Genomic DNA, 25,857 nt, shown 5'->3' with positions numbered 1-25,857 from the left:
TTTTTACGAAAATTGTCTGCAAAAAATGAAAACTAATATATTCTAGTTTGCGGACCCTCCCCCCCCCAAAAAAAAGGGCTCCGCGGGCCAGATGCGCCCCGCCAGTTGGCAACCACAGATTTATAACTATGTAGTTTTAAATGACAAAATACAAAATTCCCAGGACTTTCCAATGTTAAATTTAAATGCAGTTTTATAGACAGGTTAATTTTGCTATCAGTAGAAAATTTTATCTCTTTAAAAGTAAAAGGCATTCAGTCTAAACTAAAAAAAAAAGTAGCCAATAACGGAGAAACGTTTATAAACATTTATTAAAACAATAAGATATAACAAAGATCACAAAAATAGCAATAATTAAAAACAATGAATGCTACTAATACTATAGCCATATCATAACTAAATTGCAACATAAAGAAAGTAAAAATTTTAGCAAACAGCTCAATTGAATACTAGAAATGAAAAATTACAATTTCAGATTACAGTCAATTCTTCATTGTAAGATAGAACGAAAAAAAAAAGAAATCATATCAAATCATCAATACAATAGTATATCAAACTTGAAATCGAATCTTCAAATCATATATCAAACTATTTTTATACACAATAATGAAGCCAGCCTCATTAAAATGACTTTACCGACAAAGATATTATAGAAATCACTTAATACAGACCAGAAAATGTTTAGTAAAAAAATAATAAGACTTTTTGTTTTGACACAATGAAAAAGAAATTAAAAAATCTCTTTCAAAAAGAGTAGTTTAAAGATCTGGAATGGAGTGATCCATAGTTTTCTTGATAAAACTTGAAGCAGTGCTAAAAAGAAAAAGAAAAAAAAAATCATGAAATTAAGATCCTTTTTAACATTTACTAAAAATCCTTTAAGACATCATATACAAAAAAGTATAATAATATTTCTTAGATAGAACAAGCTGCCCTTTGATAGTAAATGACAATGAGAGAAAAATGGCTGAAAACAGAATGAAAGGAGAAATATTTAACCGGCTTATTATAAGTTAAAAAGTGAGAATAGGTTTCTGCATTAATAAATTTGTTCTTGTTTATAAAAACGGTTTAACTCCTTGCTCAAAACGCTCGCATAGAGAAGCCTCTTAATCTGGACCACTTGTTGTACTTGCCATTAGACAAAGGTAAATATTCTGAAAAATTTCCATTTTTCTCTCATTGTCAACTTAAACTAGTTAGTGAAGGAAAGCTCATACAGAGGGAATCATCCATGTTTGAAGCACATCAAAAATAGGCGTTCATTGTCGATACTTAATGTAAAGATGATTTGTAATAAAAATGTTTTTACTGCTAATACAATAACAATTAAAGAATTTTCTAAAAATTAAGCTAATTCTCCAACATTAAGCATAATTGCCTAAATAATATATCTTATATAAACACCAGGGTTTGATTTAATTTCTGCAAATTTTTATAGTGCAATTTTCATTGAGCAGCAAAGCTTTATAGAGTAAAAAAGTAATGCTAGCAAAATTAGGGTTCATACAGGCAGTTTTTAAGGTGGCATCACAAAAGATTTTCCAAAGCAATTATTTTTAATGAAATTTATTATAGAGTTGAGATAAAAAATTAATGATAAATTGAAAAATAAGCAGAGATATGAATGGCTCCAAGATATTTACTCAGTGATAATTGTAAAATGATATAGTAAGTTAACTGCTATATTTGTTTTGTTTGCTACAAAAATAGACTAATAAAATGAAGAAAAATGAATATTTTCTTTCAAAAAAATAAATACACAAGCCATTGATATAATGTGTGAGCCATTCTTGTGGAAAAGTACATTTTGCAGTGAATTAGCTAATAATTTCTAAAAATTCTGCTAAACAACACTAGAGCGTGTTAATTAGTCAAAAAAAGCACAGTGTTGACATTTCATTGGAGTGACCTATTGCCAAAAAACAATCACTGAATGGTAAATATTATATAGTTATAAAGAAAATTTAAACACTGAAATGTATGTAGGCCAGTAGTAATATTATTTTAAAATATCAGGATTTTCCATATGATGCGATAACTGTAACAGGGTGGATAGCCAAATTATTCAACAGAAAATAAGCACTTTTCAAGCACTCAAAAATATTTTTAAGCACTTAAAAATATCATAATTAGGCAGGGTTGGAAAGTTTTTGACAATTGACGGTTTTATCTTGTTTTAACTGTCATGTCCAAAAAAAATAAATAAATAAATAAAAAATTTGGCATTGTTTTTGACAATTGTCAAAAATCATGTAAAACGAATGACATTTTCAAACGCTACGGACTGACAATACGGCGAAACAGATTGGGGTTGAATTAATTGTGAAAATGTTGAATAGAACAATGTGAACTGTGTCTTTTGCATAATTCGTAGCGAAAATCAACATAGTAAAGGAAAAATCTCGTTTTAAAAAAGGGAGCATTAAGCACTTTTTAAAAACACCTACAGAAAAAAGCACTTTTAAAAACGCTACGCACCCTGTGTAATAACTGCCGAGAAAACAATAAGAAAATGTTGTTGATTTACGATGACAAAGTAACAAATAAAGTGCATCGAAAAGTGATAAATCAAATTTAAAATTTAGTTGACATCATATCATACATATCAGCTATTCTATCAAATCGATTATAATTATTGTAAAAATAAAAATATATTAGAATTTAGAAAATATACACTTTCTAATAGTTAAGATGTTTTATGAATATATAAAAAATACCCATTAAAATTCTAACAATAGTTTGAACACGCTGAAATGTAACAGTCGTTAAAACAGTTAAATAGCATTATATATCACTATTCTTTTATCTTTTTTATAATCTTTTCTAAATTTGGCCTATACTTATTAATGAAAATTTGACTACGAGCACAATCTTATAACCAAGTAACTCACACAACATTATTATTATTATTTTTTTACAATTTCCGCAATCAAAACTTTAATGAGGGTAAAAAATTTAATTTTTAAACTAGAAAGGCTAGTTAGGCAATAGAAAAAATTCTGGAGTTCTAACTATCAAAAATTAAACTTATTCAAGGTAATACATGTAACAAAAAGTTACATGTGCAACTGTTCTGTATGATAATGCTATTTTCAAACATTATTTTAAAACGAAATTTCCATAGTTAAAAAGTTAATTTTATCAAATGAAAATTTGTTTCACTAGACTGCCGGGAAATATTAATAAGTAATGCAGAGCAGCTTAACTATGTTACAGCTAACTTCTACTTGTTATTTGTATATATTTTAAGTGGAATATTCCAACTATCCAGTCTAAAAAAATGTCTAATTCTGGAAATGAAAGAATAATAAAAGGTGGAAAGACAAAAAAAAAAGTGAAAAAAAATGGAATCCTTATGGAAAGAAAAATAAATAAGATAAGTATTCTTGAGAAGACGCAGTAGAGGGCTTAAGTAGCAGAACGAGTGCAAAAATGCAAATGGAAGAAAAGAAGATGAAAAAAAAGTTAGATAATAACATATTGAATTTTAAAAAGATCACAAAAACCTTATTACATACTTCAGTCATTTGGAAAAGCAGCTTAAAGTGCTCCCTGATTTTTAATTTAGTATCAGGGTTAGTAAAGGAAGCTTTTCTCAAACTTTTAAAACAGTTAGGGTAAAGAGATAAAACATTCATCCTAAATTCTTTCATAAAAATGATAATGTACATCGAAATTTTTGTTCTTTTTATTTCAATCTTTAAAAAAATTTTTTCATTATAAATATTAACCAAATATTAAAAGTAATTGCATTAAAATAGAAATATTCAAAGAGTGAGGAAATACTTACTTTTTCAACATGTGGTCATAAATAAATGAAGGCATAATGGTAACAGTAACCGGAGACTCACTCTCTCTTATGATTGCTGAAATTTCTTTGTCCTGCAATCCAACTACATTTTGGCCATTTACCTGTGAAGAATAAAATATGCTCATTATAAGTTATTAAAATTAACTTTAGAACATTTTTCAATGTAAATACTGAAATATATATATATATATAAATATATATACAGTCGAACCCCGCTATAGTGAACCGTCTGCGGACTCAGTAATGTGTCCACTATAACCGATGGTTCACTATATCCAAATTTTTTGAAGAATATTTTTTGCATAAGACAGTTGAATGATTGAAAATTGGCTTTGCAATTTTGCATAAGTTATTTAAAAAATTATTAAGTAATTAACAGATAATTAAGCAAAAATTGATGGAAAAAGTAATTACGTCGCTAAATATTAGTTTTATTTTAATTTTTTATGAAAAAAATTTGTGATTTTTGATTGAACACAATTTGATTTTAAATTGAGTTCATCAATTTTCTTATCTACAATGTGCAAAGAATGCAAGATTTTAACATTTTGAACAAGATTTCGAACCATCTTAACAAAGCATCTTCTACGTTTTCTCTTTCAGCTCCACGCAGTTTTTTCGATGAAACCATGTTTTTGTCGTATGCCGCAAGAATTGTACTTCGATTTTTCCAAATGTTTGAAACTGTAGATTTTGACTAGGAAAATTCCTTACACAGTGTCAATTGATTGGTTCCATCATCAATACGCTTTACAATTTTAACTTTGTCCTCTATCGAAAACTCTTTTCTCTTTAGAGAATTTGCTATTTTCACTGCTTTTGAAATAAAAATCTTGTCTGAAATAGATAATGTAAGAATATGAAGAGAGCAGCTGTAGAATGAGTTAAATTGTTGCCCTTCTTAATTGTTAAGGGGTGATTTGTAAAGAATATGGTTTGAACAGATAAGAAAATTCCAAAAATTCAGCAGGTGGCCAAGTTAACTAGTTGTAGAGCAAGCTTGGGGAAAAGAGATAAAGCGAGGCTTGGCAGGGAGGGAGGAGTATAAGATAAATGATCTGTTTGACATTCATTACAGTATAGTTAGAAGTGATAAGCATAAAGGAGAGTAATATGACACATTTTATAGGAATGCATTCATTTTCAATCCCAACACCTACAAGTTTAAAGATGGAGGACTGAAAAAGATATTTAAGGAAATGAAATGTGAGTCCACTATAACCGAGTTTCCAAGTTCTAAGCAGTTCACTATAAGCGTTAAAAATAACATTATTTAAATAGGAATACGGACGGGACCGCTAAAAAAGTTCACTACATCCGAGTGTTCACTATATCCCAGGTTCACTATAGCGGGGTTCGACTGTATATATATATACATATAAATTGATATGATATAGAAATTATGATTTTTGGATGTAAAAGTATGTTTTGGAATTTAGCTCATGATTCTAATGACTTAAAAATAACTTTCTTCATTTCAGGTCTTTATAATTAAAGTTTTTTTTTGTTGTTGCTTATATTGCACCCTTCTAGGTAAATGAAATTGCATAATTTAGTTGCATGTTGAGAGACTTAGATATATTCTTTGACCTTGACTGTAGTTCTTGCATGATAAGTAGTATTTGTGAAAACTTTAGAAATCACAGGTTAAATTTAAATGTATGAAATTAAATAATTTTATGTTTTAGCATTTTAATTTTTAAATGCAGATGTACATCAATAAATAACTAAATTATTTATTAACTAAACTATTAATAAATAACTAAATTTTTATAATGTACAAAATTTGCTTAAAAGAATAAATTATTGCAATCCTCCTTTGTAACAGGTTGTTCACCCTTAATTTAATGTTATGAGAAATAAGTTGTAGCGGAGCAATAAATTTTGATTCTACTAAACTTTACAAGTAATAATTTATAGAATAACAATAAATTTAAAAATAAAATAAATCTTTGAGGGAATGAAAATAAAATCCTCCAAGTATGTTCTGATATTAAGTTAGTTTTGAAATGTGTTTAACAGTTTATGAAACTAACTTCAAGAAGATTGTGCTCAATGAGCATTCCATTGCGAGCAGCAGAAGAGTCCTTAACAATGTTGATTACTTTCCCATTCTTGAATCCAAATCCCACAGTTCCAGCACTATCCTTGTGGACAGTAATGGTCCTTTCAAATGGCCTGCAATCAGAGAGAAACATTAAGTAACAAGGATAGACATATGAAATAAAATGTAAAACAATCTTAAGTGGAAGATTTACAGTTTAATTTTGTTAAAGAGTTTTATTTTGGGAATTTAACAATGGATAAAACATTCGCAATAAAATCCGTTTTTGAGTAATAGCATAAATACAATTGTTAATATTATAAATGACACATTGCAGGTAATGTTTATGGATAAATATTAAATTTCTCAGGTTTAAGCATATAAAAATAAATCTAAGAAAAGAAAGTCCCTGTTATTATAGTCAACTCAAATCATTTTAAAAAAAGGTCTGTGAAAATAGCATCCAAATTCTTTTACTACCGAAACATATACCTTATGATGCCCGGTGGCTGAGTGGTAGTGTTTTGCACTTCTGTGCCACAGGTCTTGGGTTCGATTTTCAGACTGGGCAAGGTTGACTCAGCCTTTCATCCCTTTAGTGGGTCGATAAATGAGTACCAAGCATGCTTGGGAACTAAACACTGGGGGGTTTCGCTTTCGGTTGACCGGAACATCTATTCTTGCACCCCAGAGCCCAAAGTCAAGAAAACTGAGATGGGCACAGTAGGCCTTGGCCCTCTATAGGCTGTAGTGCCACTGAGTTTAGTTTACATATACCTTATACAGTGTATATATGCCTCATAGCTTAAAAAATTAAACAAAAACATCATCCCACATTACATAAAAATATATATTTTTTGTAATCCATGAGTCATTTAAACTAAGGTTTCTAAAAAACTATAAATTGAAATGTTAATAAAAATATATGGAATTTAAACTTTTTATGCTTTTCTTTTCTGTTGCACTACTATTCAACAGTATGCTTGATAATCATGTTATAATTGACACTTTCATTAGTAGCATGAAAAAGGTGTCTTTCATGAAATAAAGGTCAGCAAATTTCTCCAAAGCTGACATTTAAGATTTTATTGTACTTTGAGTTGCAAACTCTTTCAGAAGCAACTGCTGCAATAATCGGCATTGTTGGAGCAATAGTAACTAATAATTCAGTACACAGGAAATGAGTCATTGTTGTTCTCTCTACACTCATTGGTTGATTTTCTATGGGATTATCTTTATTCAATAGCAGGGAAAAAACTAACGATTTTAACAAAAATATTATAAGGTGTATTTTTAGCAGCAGTAGAATTTTTGAGGAGTGCTATATGCTCAAATCAGATGCAAGAAATATGTGTCTAGATACATATTGGTTAACTTTATGCATGCTAATGTGCAGGTATTTTGATTCACCGTCAGTTGGGAGTAAAATGTCTTATTATTTATGCAAAATGCATATTATTCAGAGACATGATCTCACTCCAAGGTGACTTTTTCTTGTGAGGTGTTGCGTTTTCTTGTGAGGCTAACTGAGTTGCTTACCTCCCCTCGTTAACTAATCAGCGGAATAGTGTTACTCCTATAACACACTCTGCGACACGCTTGGGGGGGGGGGTGACAAGTTGGGTTACTGCTAAGACGTTTGTTCTATTGTAAAGGGAGAACAAATCAAAAGAAACCTCCATTAAATGTATCTTTTTGAATAAGCCTGCATATAAACAGAGTACCTTACACCAAACAAAGAAAATTTAGGCATAATGAAAAAATCTCATTCGAAAGATATAAATTGATTTTATTCACCTGTCACGCACAACCATAGTGATACGATTAGGATCAGATTTCTTGATCATTTTATGAACATCACTCATCGAAAATCCCGCAACACTCACATCATTTATCATCAGGATTTGATCGCCAAATCGGAGACCCGCAAGAGCAGCTGGTGTATTCTTTTGAACAAGAATAATAAAGACACCCTAGGAACAAAAAAAATATATATATATATATACAAGATGATGCTGACATTTTTTTGTTGTGTTCAGAATTAGAATGGAGTGGCAGTTTTTCTTAAAATCACAAATAGAGCTGCAAAGTAATCAGTATGTAGAGACCCAATGGGTTGAATATGCATACAGTTTGATCCTCTACATTTTGCTGAAAAAATATGCAATGCCACAGTAAAATATGCAATAAGTACAAAGAGCAATTGGGTGAGAGTATCAGGAGGATTTACAAAGACGCAATGAGGTGAGAGCATCGGGAGGGAGTACAGGTTTATCACTTTCCAGTCAAAACTGATTTTCTAAGGTATCCAGGGTAAAATTAGAAGTATTTTACAAATTCTTAGATAAGAGTTAGTCGTGCAAACATGATACAAAAGCTTTTTTAAATCTGAAATTGTCTTCTCTCTTATCAGGGTGCATAGCCACATTATCCACCTTTTAAGCACTCTAATAATATTTTAAGCACTTAAGAATATCATAACTAGGCTGGGTTGGAAAGTTTTTGACAATTGACGGTTTTATCTGGTTTTAACAGTCATGTAAATGAAAAAAAAAATCTTTTGGAATTGTTTTTGACAATTGTCAAAATTTTTGAATCATGTAAATGGAATGGCGTTTCCATAAACTATGGTTTGACGATGCGCCAAAATAGATTGGGGATGAATTAATTGTGAATCGTTGAACAGAACAATGTGAACAGTGTCTTTCTGCACAAATCATAGCAAAAATCAATATGATATAGGAAAAATCTCAATTTGGAAAAGGGAAAATTAAGCACTTTTTAAAAAGGGCTTTTAAAAAACAAAAATAAGCACCTTTAAGCACTTTTTAAAAATGCTATGCACCCTGTCTCAAACTTTGAAGTTTCATGTAATTTACAAAATATTATTCTTTTCCATTCCCACTATATTTATAATAACTTTGTTAAAAGAAAGTAATAATAGCAAAATTATAAATGTAAAAATAAAACTAAATTATTAATTAAATTAGAATCAAAGGCAGGAAATAAAGGATAGTTCTAAAAATGTTTTTGTAAGATATATCACTTAAAATTAAAGTCTGATAAGTATATTGAAGCACAATCCCTATGAATTTTTACGCAACTTTTGGCTCAATACTTTCAATTACTTGCAGATTTTCCCTTAAAAATAGTAGCTTTAGTAGCTCTACTAGTTAAAAACAGCAATTTAAGTTTAAGATAAATAAATTTATTTTGATTCTAAAAACCAAAAAGCAACTACTAACTAAATGTGTGATTAAAATAAATAATTGATCAATTTTTTCTTGATATCTGATTTGGATACCACGAAAAAAAAGTGTTTAGTTAAATTTGAAATTGACATGTCACAATATATTGTATTAAAAATATTTAGAAAACCCCATGAAAAAGATAGTAAAAAGGAAATATAACTGATGAGAAATTGGTCATAAAATGATATGAATTAATGATGGAATAGTTGTGAAAAGCACATCTAAATTTGATAACTCAAATTTAGAAATTGGATGCTGAAATATATTAAAAAATAGTAATTTAGAAAACCATGTTGAAAAGAACGAAAAATGCATAAACAACTCCTAAACTTTGAGGTTGAATTACAACGGAATAGTCACAAATTAAGGACATCAAAAAATTATTACTAAAATTTGAAATTTATGCGTCGTAATAACATTTTAAAAATATCAAAACTTGAAAAATTATGCTAAAAAACTATCAAAAGTCCAGTGAACCAGAAGTTACTTGCTGGTTGATAAGATTTCACCCCACCCTGGATGTTAGTGTACAAATTTAATTAAGAAGTTACGGGTAACAGAATTTCAAATTCAAAATAAGCTACATAAAAAGTGATACAGATTTTAGAGTTCTGTATAAAACTTACATAATATGGAAATAGTTATTTTTTAGAAGAGTTTTTTTAACGCTATAAATAAATAATTGCATTGGTCTTGTTAGTATCTTCCAGTGTGATCGAAGGTTTCCTGAAGAAGAAATCTAAAAAGAATCTTTTCCTGAGAAAACATATAGGGAATCTTAGTAGGAAAAAAAGTATATGTAGAGGGTTATCACTTGATTGGCTGTCACTTTTAATTTTTAAAAAATTATAAATTCGTATTTTCATACGTAAAAAAATAATTTACTTCCTTATTGTCTATCTTATGTAGTTTAGATATTTACATATTAAAGCTTAACTGAATAAGAATCAAAAATGCAAACCACATTATTTTAAAAAATAAAAAAATACTTTAAAATTGAGTGAATATTCTTATCACAATAATTGACTTAAAAATTATGGGAAAAAAAAAACGAATCCAGATTTTTAACTTCAAGATTGTGTGAATATGAATCATCATATTTGATTTTAAAAACATCTGACTATGAAAAGGAAGATTTGGCTTTTAATTTGTGTGATTACAAACGATTAAATGAAATAATATGTTATATTAAAATGTTTATTGAAATTCCCTGAAAATTTATAGTAAATAAAAAAATATGAAATCTTATGAAAAAAGTTACATAGATAACTTAAACTGAAGTGCAATACTCGTTATTATACGAGAATACATACTTTGTTCACCGGCTGTACTCTAATGCCTACACGTCCTTTGCCATCTTTGCATAAAGTGACTTCACGTAAGCCGTGGGTGAGTTGTGATCTAGCAAGTCCAAGGGAGTTTCCAGAAATAGGTGCGATCATAGTACTGTTCGGCCTAGCAGATGGAATGCCAACTGTATTCTAAGAAATAGGAAAGAAAATCAAAATGAAGTTGAGGTATATTTATCGGTTATAGGAGCTATGAATCCGAAATTTGGATACACAGCAACACCAGATTTCACTTACACATAGTTGCATCAAAAATGACTATAGTACTATCATTAAAATACACATCGATAATTCTGATCATTATTGATATAACAATGAAAGTTTTAAAAAGACAACGTTGAGAATATTATGCACCCCTGTGGCAGATTTTTTTTGAACTTTCTGCGATTTACCTCTCTAATACTAATATCTTTCTGCAAGATACTTTAAAAAAAAAAATATATACATGTTACTAAATTAAAGTAACAGTAGCGTCAACTTCCATAAATTCAAAAAGCTTTTCGGATCAAATGAAATAAGTTTTTAATTAAATATGTAATCTTTTTTAGAATTCTAATATTAAGGGCGATATTCTCGCATTTTGTAGGGAGGGAAACACACTAATTACTTCCTCTTTTGCATTTTGTAAATCATTACCCCATTAAAAAAACAAAAAAAATTGTGAAATCCTTAGCAGTAACTTCCAAAAAAGAAAAAAGATCAAGGACGAAATCATGCGAATCGGACTCTTAAAGGGTTACTAAATGCATGCTTTCATTTCGAGATTCAGTTGTAAGAAATAATATTGGATTTTAATAACTATGTGCAAATTAATAGTAATGACTAAAGAATTGGAGCAAAAATTTCTGCAGAAAAGAAAACTAACTTTTTGTTTTACTTCATTACTCTTTTTTTTTCATTATTATCAAATGAGAATAAAAAAAAATCAGAAGCATTTTTCCCACTCTGATGTACGAGAAAGGCATCTTTTGAATATAATTCTGAAGTAAAGATAAAACTTTCGAAAATTTCGGAAGAAAAAAAAACTAAAATTTTTATCTTCCAAAAAGAAAAATCTCGGTAACATTCTGCCACAGGGTTATGCACAACATAATGTGCATAGTGAAAATATAGACCAATGTTAAAATATTGATTAATATCAATACTTCTGATACATCTATTAATAAAAATTTGAAATTTGTCAGTGTAAAAACCAATGTTTGTGTAAGCAACATGTCATGGTAAAAGCAAGCTGTCACCAACACATGGTTTCTATAACTGATATATACTAAAACAATAAAAGGTAAATTACTGTTCCGCTTATCAAAAGTTGCCTCTTTTATTTAATCAGAATTCAGCTACATTGAGTACTGCTTGAATGCATCTGCTTTAACTGAATTTGGGTACTTTGAATTTGGAAAAGGCCACAATCTGAGCACACTAAACTTAAAATGTTAATTTTATTATATACTATCTTATTAATTCAATTTAAAAACAGGTAAAAAATATAAAATTACCAAAATTCATAATTCCATAATGAACAGACATTACTTCTCAAAAATCATAAAGGAAAAGGATTATTGTAAACTTATTCATTCTATAGCTACAACCAGTGCCGGATTGAGCGTACGTGGGGCCCTAGGCCATTCAAATTTTGAGGGCCCTTAGACTAAATTTTTTATTTATTCAAATATAAAAGTATTTATACACATAAACTATAATAATACCTATAAATAATAACTAAAATAAGTAATAAATAAATATGATTAACATTATGCAAAAAAAAATATTGTATTTTATTAATATAAATTTGAATTTGATTTAAAAAAAAAAAAAATCAGTGTTTTTCGTAATTTTTTAAAATTTATTTTTACAAAATCCATTTTAAGGGGGCCCTAATCTGGCCTAATGGGTAATTCAGCCCTGGCTACAACAAAACCACCACTCTGTGATTAGCCACCAGCGGCATAAAATAAAATGTGATGTGCTCTAATTGTGGTAATCCCATTTTAAATCCGCAAATTTTTAAAAATGCAAGAATTTTGCACATTTAGTAATCAAGCGTGTAAGCAAAAAATTTTTCCATGCAAGACTGGAAATTACACTGTAGAGAAATGCAACTATAGTCTTAAAACTTGCTTCCATGATATATAGAAATGATTATATAACAGCAGAAAAAGGATCAAAATCAGCAGAAAATGGATAAAGATAAAACACATAAAAATCACAATAATTAAACAAGCAAACAAATAGAACTGATTTAGAAAATATTTCATATTCTTTTAATTACCTGAGCAGCAGGAACAACAGCTGTTGCAGGAGGAGTGTAATTGGGACATTCCTGCAACTGTAATCCCATGTATTCATCCAAGACTGGATATAAACTAGCATATTTGTCACCGGATATTGGCTGAGAAGTAGGATTTATAGGATATGCTGGAGGAGCACTAGGGTATCCATGAGAAGGACTAGGATATGCATGAGCTGTAGAAACTGGATATGCTGCATTAGCATGAGCTACTTGAGCCTATGTAAAAAAAAATCATATATACATTATTTTGAATACAACCAAATGAATAAAATATATTAATTAATAATAAGATCCAAAATATATTTCAAATGAATTAAAATTGTTAGTGACTTACTTACATTTAGGCTCTTAAAAAAAATTTAATTTATAACTGACCAGTTCATGTAACACATTTTAACAGTAATAACAATAACAGTTTTACTATATAAATACAGAATATAAAAACTATCCAATGACTACTACATATTTTTACCATTTATTTTCAACATAAAATACAATAATATTTTTTTATTTAATAAAATTATGTTCCTCACTACATAAAATAATTTCTTATTCTATATGTTTTAATTTTAGTAGAATATCTTAAAATTTTTTTATAAGTTTGATCTTTGGATTCCTATTATTTGGTTTAACCATTTCCTTAATTTTTAAAAAAAAATCAAATGATTGGAATTATGATTGAAAAGTGGCACCTGTGCTTGTACAGTACTATAATCTTAACAGACATTAGCTATTAAAACATTCTTCAGGGTTGCAAAAAACCCAGATTTTTCTGGGTTTTTCATGTTTTATTTTTCATGTTTATCCTGGGTTTTTCATGTTTATCCATAGGTTAATTTTTTCTAGGCTAGACTACATATATATTTCAATAGAATAGCTCTTTAACATAACAGAGGATAAAAGGGAAATCGATTTAAAAAAAAAAAAAAAACCATTTTAGGGGGCGTTTTACTGGGTTTTTTTGCAACCCTGAGTTTATTATGAATCTAATTTGATTTAAACTATAGCAATAAATAATTTTTATAGCTTTTATAGAATGCTAAAAGTCAAATACACAGCATATTTACTTTAGCCAATTGGTCAACTTTTAAATCTTCAAGTGAAGGATAGAGAGACATGTTTACCAACCTGTATAAAAAAATACATTTATTGAACATGATAAAGAGTATAATATTTTAAAAAAGAAAAGAAATAATTATGCATTTTAAGGATTTCAAATATGCAACATATTATTTTGCACACAATTGTAAAAACAATTAAATAAATTTAATAACAGAATACAAGCCATTTTAAAAGACATCTCCTTTTTTAAGTTTTACGAAGAATAAAAAAAAATCCAAATTTTGTAATTAAACTAAACTTTGTTTTTAAACACCAACATAACAAAAAAATTTATTTTAAATCATTTATTCAATATAACATAAATTTTGGCAATCGAGTTCAAGTACTGTAAATTTACTTAATCTAGGAGACAAGGAAATTCCTGTCTCAAGCTAAGCTAGACTATAACTTATATGGGGAGAGATAAACTACCGAAACCTCCCATGGTTAGCAAGGGAATTTTAATCTATGACTTGTCTACCACTAAAGATACTATACAGAGAACCATGGTTTAGGGGTGAGCCAGACACTGAATTTGTATCGGCCAGCCTTCGCCGTTATTGAAACCCAGGTCACCTCATTCAGAAGATAGCACTTTATCCCTGAGTCACCAATGTCCAAGTATGTCAACATTAAATTCACAAATATAGCCATTGTGGAGAACTTTTTTATGGAACACAGTTGCATCACGTGGTGATGAAATTACGAAAACCTCCCTAGGTGAGTCAAAGGGAAAAAGGATATTCTGACAAATGATCAGCCTACTACTGAGGATATTTCTTTAACAGCACTGTGGTCAGTGCGAACCAGGAGCAGTATTCGTATCAACCAGCTAGGGATGGGATTCGAATCTGGGTCAACTCATTGTGAGGTGAACGTTCTATCCCCTGAGCCACCATGTCTCAAGTATATCAATACTTTATTTTATATCCGTCGTTGAACAGCTGACTCAACTTTTGGGTTTACGACAGCTAATATTCAACTCCGTAGCCTTGTAATTTTGAACCAATCCAGAAGACAAGGAAATTCTTGGATCAGTACCCCCAGAGGTATTGATTTGTTATGGGAACATGGAGGACTTTACGACTCGACAGATTTATCGTGCACCAGTCACCATTTACTACACGGGGAGTCTTCGGCCGGCGGGGATCGAATCCATGAACTCTTGGACATGGGCCCAGCGCCTTACCGACGAGGTTATCGCGGCCAAGTATATCAACATTTTATTTTATTTTATTTTATAACCGTCGTTGAACAGCCGACCCAAGTTCATGGGTTTACGACTACTAATGTTCAACTCTGTAGCCTTGTAATTTTGAACCAATCCAGAAGACAAGGAAACTCCTGCATCAGTACCCCCAGAGGTATTGATTTGTTGTGGGAACATGGAGGACTTTGAGACTCGACAGATTTAACGTGCATCAGTCACCATTTACTACACGGGGAGTCTTCGGCCGGCGAGGATCGAACCCACGACCTCTTGGATATGGGCCCAGCGCCCTACCCACCAGGCTATCCCGGCCCAGTATATCAACATTGAAATTTCTATGGTTGTGATAACTTGATCACAAACAGAAATCAACTAGAAGTAAGATAGAACAATTGAACCATGTGATAGAAAAAGCCCTGTAATAACATTTATTTTTAAGAAATTCTTAACTCTCAGAAAACAGATAAACTACTAGATTTTTCTCTTATTGTATATTAATTATATTAAATCACTTTTTTAGAAAGATTCTCATTAGATTACTTAAGAATCATGTGCAGACGTGTCTGGGGAAAGGAAATCGGCTTCATTTAATGAAAATAAATGCTTAATTTTGCAAATTTCCTGTTAAACAGCCAAATTCTTTTTTCCTTTTTACAAAATATAAGAAATCAATGAAACAAATCGACTTCAATGGGTATATCTCTAAACTTAAGAATTTAAATTAGTTTTTCTTTGTATTTATCATAAAATATATAGAAGTTGCTAATTTAGTATAAAGCAAAAAAAAAAAAAAAAAAAAAAAAAAAAAAAAAAAACATACATTGAAATGAAATATATATTAATGTATACATATTCTAAATAGAAATTTAAGATTAGAAAATGCAAAGAAATAACAAAAATGAACAATAAAAAATGTCAGTGTATTATAACAGTGCAGTAACTGATAACATAAACTACAGTAGAGCGCCGATTATCCAAACCCTTATTATTCGAACGTCCAATAATCCGAACCATGTCTGAATTCGTCATTATTTCTCACCAAATTTATATTAGGTTAACTTATAAACTTAAAAATTATTCTAACTGTACACACATAAAATTAAGATAAATGGAAGGTAACACAAACCAGAAATGGTGCAAATCAGAACACATTTGTCTTGTATAGAGTTAATAACAAATTTTGTGACAGTTAGGTAAAATATATTTCATAGTTGTTACACTTAATAAATATGAATTGTTATTTAAGAAAAGACAATTAGCTTTTCATTAGCTATTTTTTTATGCTATTTATAAGAAGAAATGACAATGATCAGGAATTACCCCAGTGATCAATAATTACCTTATCTGTAGGGGGCAACATTTGATATAGTTTTCTATAATCAATAATAATATTTACAGTAGATGTGTAACAATTAAACAAAAACTTACACTATTTTTATATCAAAGAAAAATAAAGTAACTCAAAATATTTATTATTAAGAGAAGGAGGGGGATCTTTGCAGAAATGCACACATTTTGAAACAAATCTTTGAAATGGAAAATAAAGAACGCAGTTTAAAAGATACTTATTTTGTTAGATTAAACAAAAAACTAATATTAAGTAAATGTAGTTATAGTTTAGGAAAGTGTACAAGCATTCTTGACCATGTTTCAAATTCAAAAAGTAATAATTTCTTTAAAATAAAACTTAGGTGATCATTATTTACCCCAGAAACAGAGTAATCATGAATTACCCAGGCTCACCCTATCCCCATTTTCAGCTAAAAAAACACATCTAATGAATTATTAAAAGGAAAAAAAAAAACTTCTTGTTAGAATAGTGTAAAAAATCTATATTTCATTTGATGCACACAATATTATTAATCCCGGTATCATAATTTATGGAGTGAACTTGTTGGATCGTCTGTGAGCTCAACACAGTAAGACAGACTATTAAAATTCAGTTGAATCTAACAGATCTAAATATAAGGTTCCCATTCAGGAAAACTTTATGTTGTTTATATTCAAGTTCAATTCAATATAATGATGCTCAAAAACGAATAAATCTATGAGCATTTAAGCTGCAATCATGTAACATAAAGAAAAAAAAACTTTAGTTTTTGTTCTTTGCCATATTTGTTCAATTCAGCTTTAAATTTTTTCTTCATTAAAAGCAAATTCAAAGAGAAAAAAAAAGGCTCAGCAGTTTTCCCATTTATTAGTTTTTATTAAAAATTAAATGAAAAATAATTAGACATTGCAATAATTGTCAAATAAATACTTTAAAAACATGTATGTTAACTTAAAGTAAAAAAACAAATAGAGACTTTTTTTATTAATAATAAAAGCAAATCTTTTTAATAAAACCAGCCTACCCAAGCCCTTTACAGAAAAGGCCTATGTTGTTATTGCAGTTCATGCATTAAAAAATAAATAGGAGCAAAACTGTTCGTAAATAAAATTTAAGATAAAAATTAAATGGATACCCTTGTATTAAATAAAATGGCATTTATTAGACAATAGCATAGGACATTGTGTTATTGTAAAATAATTTGCGGACTTACGAATTCGGTTCCTACACGAACTTTTGAATTGGTAACAAAATGAAACAATCTGTTTGACAATAGATAATAGTTAAAATGCTTAAAATATGTTTTTACAATATAAAAATTATCTTGCAGACGTTATCTAACAGGCAAACATTCCAGCAAAAAAAATCGATTTAAAAACAGAAAGGTAAATTATTGAACTAAAAAAATTATTACAGTTAAATGCAGAACTTATATACTTCTTTTCTTAGTAAATTTTTAATGATTTAATACACAGTAATGATTAAAAATGATTCTATTTTCTGAGAGAGGTATTCGAATGGCAGATGATTCATCACTGTTAGAATGTAAACAAAGGTTTCCATACTTACGATAGGGATTTTAAACAATTTTCCAAATAGTATTAAAATATTTCGAAATAAGAAGGAAAACACTTGCCTGTTCTGTCTTATTATATGAAAAGAGAGCTCATAAACAGATTATTGTTTGAGATGACAATATATATCACGTGTTTACGTCAAAGTACACTTTCACAATCAGAACGCAATCTTTTTGAGATGAGAAGAGAGAAAGGGGTTTCGAGGAATTGTTTCAAAAACATTTAAAACGCACCAAAACATTTGAACCCGTTGTGGTTCGTAAATAGTTGAAACTTTCCTCGACTTACAAAGAAACGGGTAAAACTGAAAAATTGAAAAGATTTGCTCTGTATCAATTTACCTACTTGCTTGAAATCATTCACTTCACCAAAACAGAGTACAATTTTAGTTGAAGTTGAAGTCATTATTCTTAGTTTTTTCGTTTTAGTTTCTTTTTTGATAAATCTCTCTCTTTTTTAAAAATTTTATTTCTTATTCGCGAAAAAAGTATATGTCCATATATATATATATATATATATATATATATATATATATATATATATATATATATATATATATATATATATATATATATATATATATATATATATATATATATATATATATATATATATATATATATATATATATATATATATATATATATATTTTAATGAATTATAATAAAGGAAAAAAATGCTGATAAAAATTTAAACATTTAATCTAATTCGACCCTCTTTTTCAACTTCAACCATAAATTTAAAATACTTTTAAAAACTTCTTAAATAAAAATATTAAAATATTCCTTTTCAAAATAAGTTATATCAGAATTTTTTTTTAATTACGAAGTATTCTATCAAAATCTCATTGAAAGTACAGTTTTGAAATGTCTAAGTGGTCAACATTTATAAAATAAAAATTGTTATTGTACTTATTTGTTGTCGATAGTAAAATTGATCTCATTTTTTACAAATATTGAATGTATAATTTTTGAACTGGAGATGCTTCTCTGCTGTTTTTTTTTCTTCATTTTTTTAACAGAAATTTTTTTACATTTTTAATGAAACATTCACGGTGCATTCACCTCAGATTCATTGTATCTTACTTTTTATATAGAATAGAAAGTGGCTTAGAATAAATTTCACTTTTTATTTTATGTATAAAAAGTGATACATTACCACTTTCATATAAAATAAAAGTGATTTTCAATTTATCTAAAAGTAATATACTAGTTTATTTAATTTAATTTTTCAATTTCCTTTTATTTTATTTATTTATTTATTTTTGCAAAATCATTTGATTTTAGATTATTGGCTTCCATTTACCACAAATGCATGAAATTGGGGCCCTAAAAATGACAAAAATATAAAACAGTAATAATACTTTATAACAATTAATAACAATAAATACATTAAAATAAGTACAATAAAACATTAAAAACAACAAAAAATCATTCTGTGGACGTCAACTGCAACATGTCTAATACCTTTTGATATTTTAAATATGAATGCAGAGTCTTCCATTGTAAGGGAGCGAAATTTAATGTAAAGTTAATTTTAAACTATATTTATATGAGTATAAGTAGATAAAATAAAGAATTCTCTTGCACTTCGTAAGTTTTAAGAGCTTTTTTTTTAAATGTAACATTAGAAGTTATACATCAGTTACTAGAAGTTATACAAAATTTGTAAATGTATACTTTTCCCCAACTAATTCTGCTTTTTCGAAATTACAGACTTTTTTGTTTAAATGATACATTGAAGCGCGTTAACGTTCTGTCCTAACTTGGATTTTTAATTTTTTTTTTCCCTATAGCTATATTTCCAAGAGAACGAACTTTTCAGAAACAATTTTTACCATAACATTTTCATGGCAATCGCGCAAGTAATCTATAAATAAGGTTTAACTTTATTTTTCTCACTCTATTTTTATGCAGAATTCAAGGAACCGGGCAAAATATACGAATTATTTTGAAATTCGAATAAAACACGTTGGAATTATCCAAGTCTGGTTGTATTTACTCTATTCATAAACATTTTTTAAGAGATATCAAATAAAAATGTAAAATAATGCTCATTTATGATAATGAGAAATATTACGCTATATAATTTTAGTACTTTTTTAAATTTATCGTTAAGAAATGAAGATAAAGCAGCGATTGTAAATAATAGATTACAAAACAGTAAATTACTTTTCAGAAAATGTAAAATTTCGATATATAAAACCCTAATAAGGCCAATAGTAATGGAACCACGGTGACTCAGAAGATAAAGCGTTCACCTCCCAGTAAGGTGGCCCAGGTTCGAATACCAGCTGTGGCTGGTTGATGCGAATTCTTCTCCTAGCTTGAACTGACCACATTGCGGAAGTAAAATATCCTCAGAGGCAAACGGATCATCCCTTCCAGTTGTGATAACCGTTAGAGATTTTCGTGGTTTTTCCCTCCATGTGCGCAAATACGAGTTAGTTTCATCAAAAAGTCTTCCACGAAGACAACTTTTCCCCAATGCCTGATCTAGGAGTTTTCTTATCTTCTGGGTTGGGTTCAGAATTTCAGACTACGGCGTTGAAAATTGATAATCATAAACTCAGAATAAGTCGGCTGTTTAACATCGGTTATAAAATAACACATGGACCGGAAACATGGGTATTATCCAGCAAAGATGAAAATATAATTATTATATAATATATATAATTATTAAATATAATTGGAAGAATTAAGTATTAAAGCCATTAATGAAAATAACATTTGGAGAAAATATACAAACATGAAACAGAAAAATTGATTAAAGAAAGAAACGTCATAAGATATATCAAAGATGAAAGAATACGGTGGATAGGGGAAATAAACATGCCTAGGAAAATCATGAAAGGGAAATTATATAATAATGTGAAAAGAGGAAGACATAAAAGCTTAGACAGCTCAATCAGGTTAAGGAAAACATAAAAATAATTTATTAAAAATTAAAAAAACTGGAAAAAGAAATCTGGAGAGAGAGTAGCTTGGAATTCTATTGTAGAAAAAAACCAAAGCCTACCAAAAGCTCTAGAGCTGTAAAAGGAGAAAATTAGGTATATCTTTAACTTTTTTTAAATATTATAGACTCCTGCTACTTTTTTCTTTCTAATTTTGCATTAGAGATGAAAAAGATCCCATTTCAAGGATTTGTCACAATTGTCAGGAGTCATACTTGAAGAGTGTCACAATTAATTGCAAAACGTAAAAATTCTGCAATTCAAGTCAAAAGAGAAAATATTAGTCAATTAGTTTGCATATCAATGCATAGTTTTATTTTACAATAAATTGATCCACAGAAAAAGAAGCTATAGCATAATGCATTAAGCTGAATACGATGTAACCCTACATACTATACGTCAGATTAAATGCAGTTTCGTATTTTCAGATGATCATTTTCGTTTTTTTAAATTGGAATATTTTCCCCCTCATATCTATCTGTTCAAGGAAAAAATTAGGATTCGTTACTGAATGGGCGAAACACAGCAGTTAGATGCTGTGAAAATAAAAATAAATAAAACAAAATCTAAGTAAGCTCGTCAAACGGATATATTAAATCGGACGATAAAAACGAACTTTTTGATAAATCTTACGATAAAAACGAACTGTTGGGAAAAAAAAAAAAAAAAAAACGTCACTGTTTGAGTTGGTGACAATCCTATTTTTATCACACCAAAAGGAAAATCAAAATTGTGAGAGAGTTTTTGTATGCTCAATACGAACACGAGCATGTTTCTTTCTAGGGGTAACAAAAATAGATTTATTAATTTTTTTTTTGTTTAGAATAAAATTATTTTAACTGAACTACTTGAAAAACTTGGTTTTTAAAAATGTCAGTTAAAATAATTTTAATTTCTTTTTAGAATTATATCGGCTCTTTTTCCATGACTTATTAGATCACGCACAACACGTTTTTCAAAGTTCTCATCAAAATAAAGATTAGCTATACTCAGTGTACTTAACATCAAAATAAAGATTAACTATGCTCAGTGTACTTAACATCAAAAATAATGTTATCAGTTATTGCACATAGAATGTATTTTTTATTTTATTTTCATTTTTTAGATATATGTAATTATATTTTAAATGCCCAACTACATGGAAAATTATCACGTGATTTCAGTTCTAATTATTAATTCGATCATATCACGTTCATTTTGCTTGAGCTTATCTAAAATATTGAATGAAAGCAGATATTATTGAAGAATCTGCAATTTTTGAACAAACTGAGCTGTAAGCTAGCAAACACCTCTGATAATATCTTTTAAATTAGTACATACACATAAAATTCTACAGTTTAATTTTTAAAAATGCCTAATGTTAAACTAATGAGGACAAATAATTTGTCCCTTAAAGAACGGGGGCTAATATTGCTCTTTGCATTAGCTGTCCAAATTTCAGGACACTAGCACAAATGGTTCTAAAATTATAAAAAAGATCAACAGGGTTTTAAAAATAAATAAATAAATAAACAGATACTCAAGCTATTTTGTTTATCCCTAGAGATAAAAATATCAGATTTTTTTAAAATCATTTTCTTAAATTTTAGAATCATTCAGTGTTATTTTTTGAAAAGAGAGAATTAAATTTTTTTCTTCCTTTCTCTATTTTAATATAATTGACCTAAATAAAATACCATAATAATACAAATTGTTTAAATGAAAATAAAACAAATAATAATCGACTTTATGGTTATTAATGAAAAAAAAAATTAATACAATCGGTTATAAATGAAAGAAAAGGCCGAGATAACCTGGTTAGTAGGGCGGTGGGTCCATGTCCGAGGGGTCGTGAATTCGATCCCCACCGCCGAACACTCCCCGTGTGCAAAATGGTGACTGGTGTAAGCCAAATATGTCGGGGTCACAAAGTCCTCCAAGTTTCCATAGCAAATCAATGCCTTTGGGGGTTCTGGATAGGAGATTGATCGTTCTCTGGCTCAGGTTAAAATTACAATCTGAGGATGAATTGATGTGTCCTCCCTGTAAAACGGGCAGTGACGAAAGCGTACGGCGGAAGTCGAATACTTGGCCATAGATGGCACCATTGGAAAACAAGAAGAAGAGCATTCTGCTGCCTTAATGGCATACGACTACAACTACAACAAAAATTGAAAGAAAAAAACCGTTTCGTAGAATAATGATATTTTTTGACGTTAAATCGCGATATTCAAATTTCAATGTTGTTTAGCATTAGCTATTTCTAGCTGCTGTCTTTTCATAGTAACTTAAGTTTTTAATTAATTTTCAAGTGTTGTATTTCTTAGGATTTTTTTTTTTAAATTTTAAATGTCTAACTAAAAAACTGTAAAAAAATTAACTTTCGTTAAAAATAAAAATTAACTGTAATTATGGTTCAATCGGTATTTATCGGTCTAAATTTTCTTATTTCTTGTTTTTCGGAAATATGTTTTCTAGGTACGTAGACAATAAAGTGTCGTCATGTAAAATGAAGTAATGAAAAGCAAAATTATTTTTGTAAATGAGTTTGTTTTTCTTTGAATCTTTATCATTATCAAAACAATTAAAACTGATAAAACAATTAAAAAAAATAAGTCCTTAAAATTTGATTATCACGGAACATGATATCGAAAAATAGAGGTGATTTTATGATAAGAGTTTCATCTGTTGTCAGAAATCGCATATGTTTCACGGAGCATTTTTTGATTATTTTTGTACAGAATAGTTGTTATGAGAATGAATACCATGTCAGGAAAATTAATACTTTTGTTTCATTTAGAAAAGAAATGAATTATTATTAATTATTATTAAAGAAATTATTATTAATATATATATATATATATATATATATATATATATATATTCAGTTCAAAATGATAATAAAACAAAGGAAAATTATAGACATATGAAAAGGGGGGGGGAAATAATAACCAAAAAAAGTAACAAACAACTGATTTAAAAAAAAAAAAAAAGGATAAAATTTTATTTAAAGAAACCAAAAAATAAAAAGATGTAATCTTTTCATCAACCCACACGATTATATCTGCAAACTTAACTTTCTCGTGTTTTCTTGCATTCATTTATTTTGTTATATATATATACATATATATAAAACCGAATTACTTATTAACTTATAGTCTAATGACTGTATTTTCTTAGAATAACGCTGAGATTCAAGGGCTTACTCTATGTTAATTATTTAGCACAGATGATATTTTATCTAATAAAAAGAGACAAGAAAACGTACTTTCTTTGAATGAACTTATCTATTTTTTGACGGAATTCGATTACTTACCCTCAGAGTATGGTGGGGGGGGGGAAGCTGCAATTAGGAGAATTATTTCTCAGTAGTTAATTCAGAAAGGCTGTTGAAAATTGTTAATTTCCCTTATTGCTAATTTCAGTTCTTGCAACATTCGTCATCTCAAAGAACTCGAGATTCATATCTCAAGAACTACTCAACCGATTTTCTTCAAATGCTAGATTCTATTATTATAATTTTTTTTAAAGGTGTATTAAATTAGTTGGAAAATTTGGATACCTAGCAATTCAAAAGAGAATTTGTTGCATTTTAATGAAAATTAATTTGTAATTTGTTTCATTAGTTTCTGAGATATAAAAAAAATGTGCACAAAATGAAATTAAAGGTTCTCAAACTTTGGACTGCTCTTTGTCTGAATTATAAGAGGCGTTACTTTCCAGATTACGGGTACACTTCCCCTCATTTTGACGTAAAGCATCCAAATTCATCCTGAAAAATATATTTTTATTCAGAAACAGCAAAATTTAATTTTTTACATTTTACTCACTTTTATTTAAATTGTGTTTATTTATTTGTAATTTTAACGGCTAATGCTACAGTTAAAAATTAAAACTTTTCAACAGTCAGGCGAGTAAGTCAAGCATCATAGAATAAACCTACGGAATAACGGGATTCAAGCTTAGTTACTTTAAAAATGAAGACATTATAACTGATATATTTTATGAATTACTACTTTAAATGCGTGGCTCCTGAATAATGTTGATACATTCATTTATAACTTTTTTTCTATTAGTTCACACTCACATTATATCTTGTTCAAATTTTCAATCGTTAATAAAATACTGTTTAATTCCTCCACACAAGTTTAAATACATTTTTTTTAAACTGGTGGTTGATGACGCTTGATGTTAATACGGTTTTTTTCAAACATTAATTTATTAATTAAATTTAAATAATTAATTTCAGTTTCATACGAGAGAAAAAAAATTGTAATAATTTAATAAAAAGTAACTAAAATAAAATTTTTCTTTGTTGACCGTTGTAGGAATTAACTTTAAAAATATTTTTTTTTTATATTAGGGGCCGTTCAAAAAGTACGTACACAAAATGGATAAATTTTAACACCCTCCCCTCCTTCGTACATTACCGTACATAAGGTTTTACTCCCCCCCCCTTAGAGTTTGTACATTTTATTAGTCTACCCCCCCTTTTTCATAAAAATTAAAATAATTATGCTTTAAATAAAATTAAATATTTATTTAAAATAATTTATTCATCCAAGTCAAAAAGTCAAATTTAAATTTGGTGTATGCTTATAATGTACGCACTTTGTATAATACCTCCCCCCCCAACGTACAAAACCGTACAAAATAGGGATGTACGTACCCTTTGGGATGTACTTACTTTTTGAACAGCCCCTTACTTGTTTTATGGAAAACTCAATAGGAGGTTTAAATTTTCCGGCATAAATTAATTTTAAAATATATATATATATATATATATATATATATATATATATATATATATATATATATATATATATATATATATATATATATATATATATATATATATATATATATATATATATATATATATATATATATATATATATATATATATATATATATATATATATATATATATATATATATATATATATATATATATAT

At 28.4% G+C, this 25,857-nt stretch overlaps 1 protein-coding gene across 4 annotated transcripts; it reads right to left on the bottom strand.

Annotated features, from left to right (window-relative positions):
• Window positions 1-293: 293 nt before the first annotated feature.
• Window positions 294-18,363, bottom strand: LOC107438561 (syntenin-1). Of its 4 annotated transcripts, none has more exons than XM_043054277.3 (8): window positions 18,026-18,363; window positions 13,816-13,876; window positions 12,728-12,964; window positions 10,423-10,590; window positions 7,656-7,831; window positions 5,851-5,992; window positions 3,794-3,915; window positions 294-813 (listed from the first exon to the last, which is right to left on the bottom strand). In XM_043054277.3, exons 2-8 carry the CDS (start codon window positions 13,864-13,866, stop codon window positions 759-761), a joined length of 951 nt encoding a protein of 316 aa, XP_042910211.2. In that variant the 5' UTR covers window positions 13,867-13,876; window positions 18,026-18,363; the 3' UTR covers window positions 294-758. The 4 variants fall into 4 exon arrangements, with proteins under 4 accessions (XP_042910211.2, XP_087009961.1, XP_087009962.1 ...); XM_087153835.1 differs by having other exon boundaries at window positions 17,959-18,159; XM_087153836.1 differs by lacking the exon at window positions 18,026-18,363 and adding an exon at window positions 17,603-17,943.
• Between the last annotated feature and the right edge of the window lie 7,494 nt (window positions 18,364-25,857).

This window comes from Parasteatoda tepidariorum, chromosome 10, assembly GCF_982258835.1.
Source record: "Parasteatoda tepidariorum strain Cologne lab strain chromosome 10, Ptep-v5.0, whole genome shotgun sequence".
Taxonomy (NCBI): Eukaryota; Metazoa; Arthropoda; class Arachnida; order Araneae; family Theridiidae; genus Parasteatoda; species Parasteatoda tepidariorum.
Note: the sequence above shows the minus strand (reverse complement) of the source record. Positions and strands in the feature narration are given on the sequence as shown.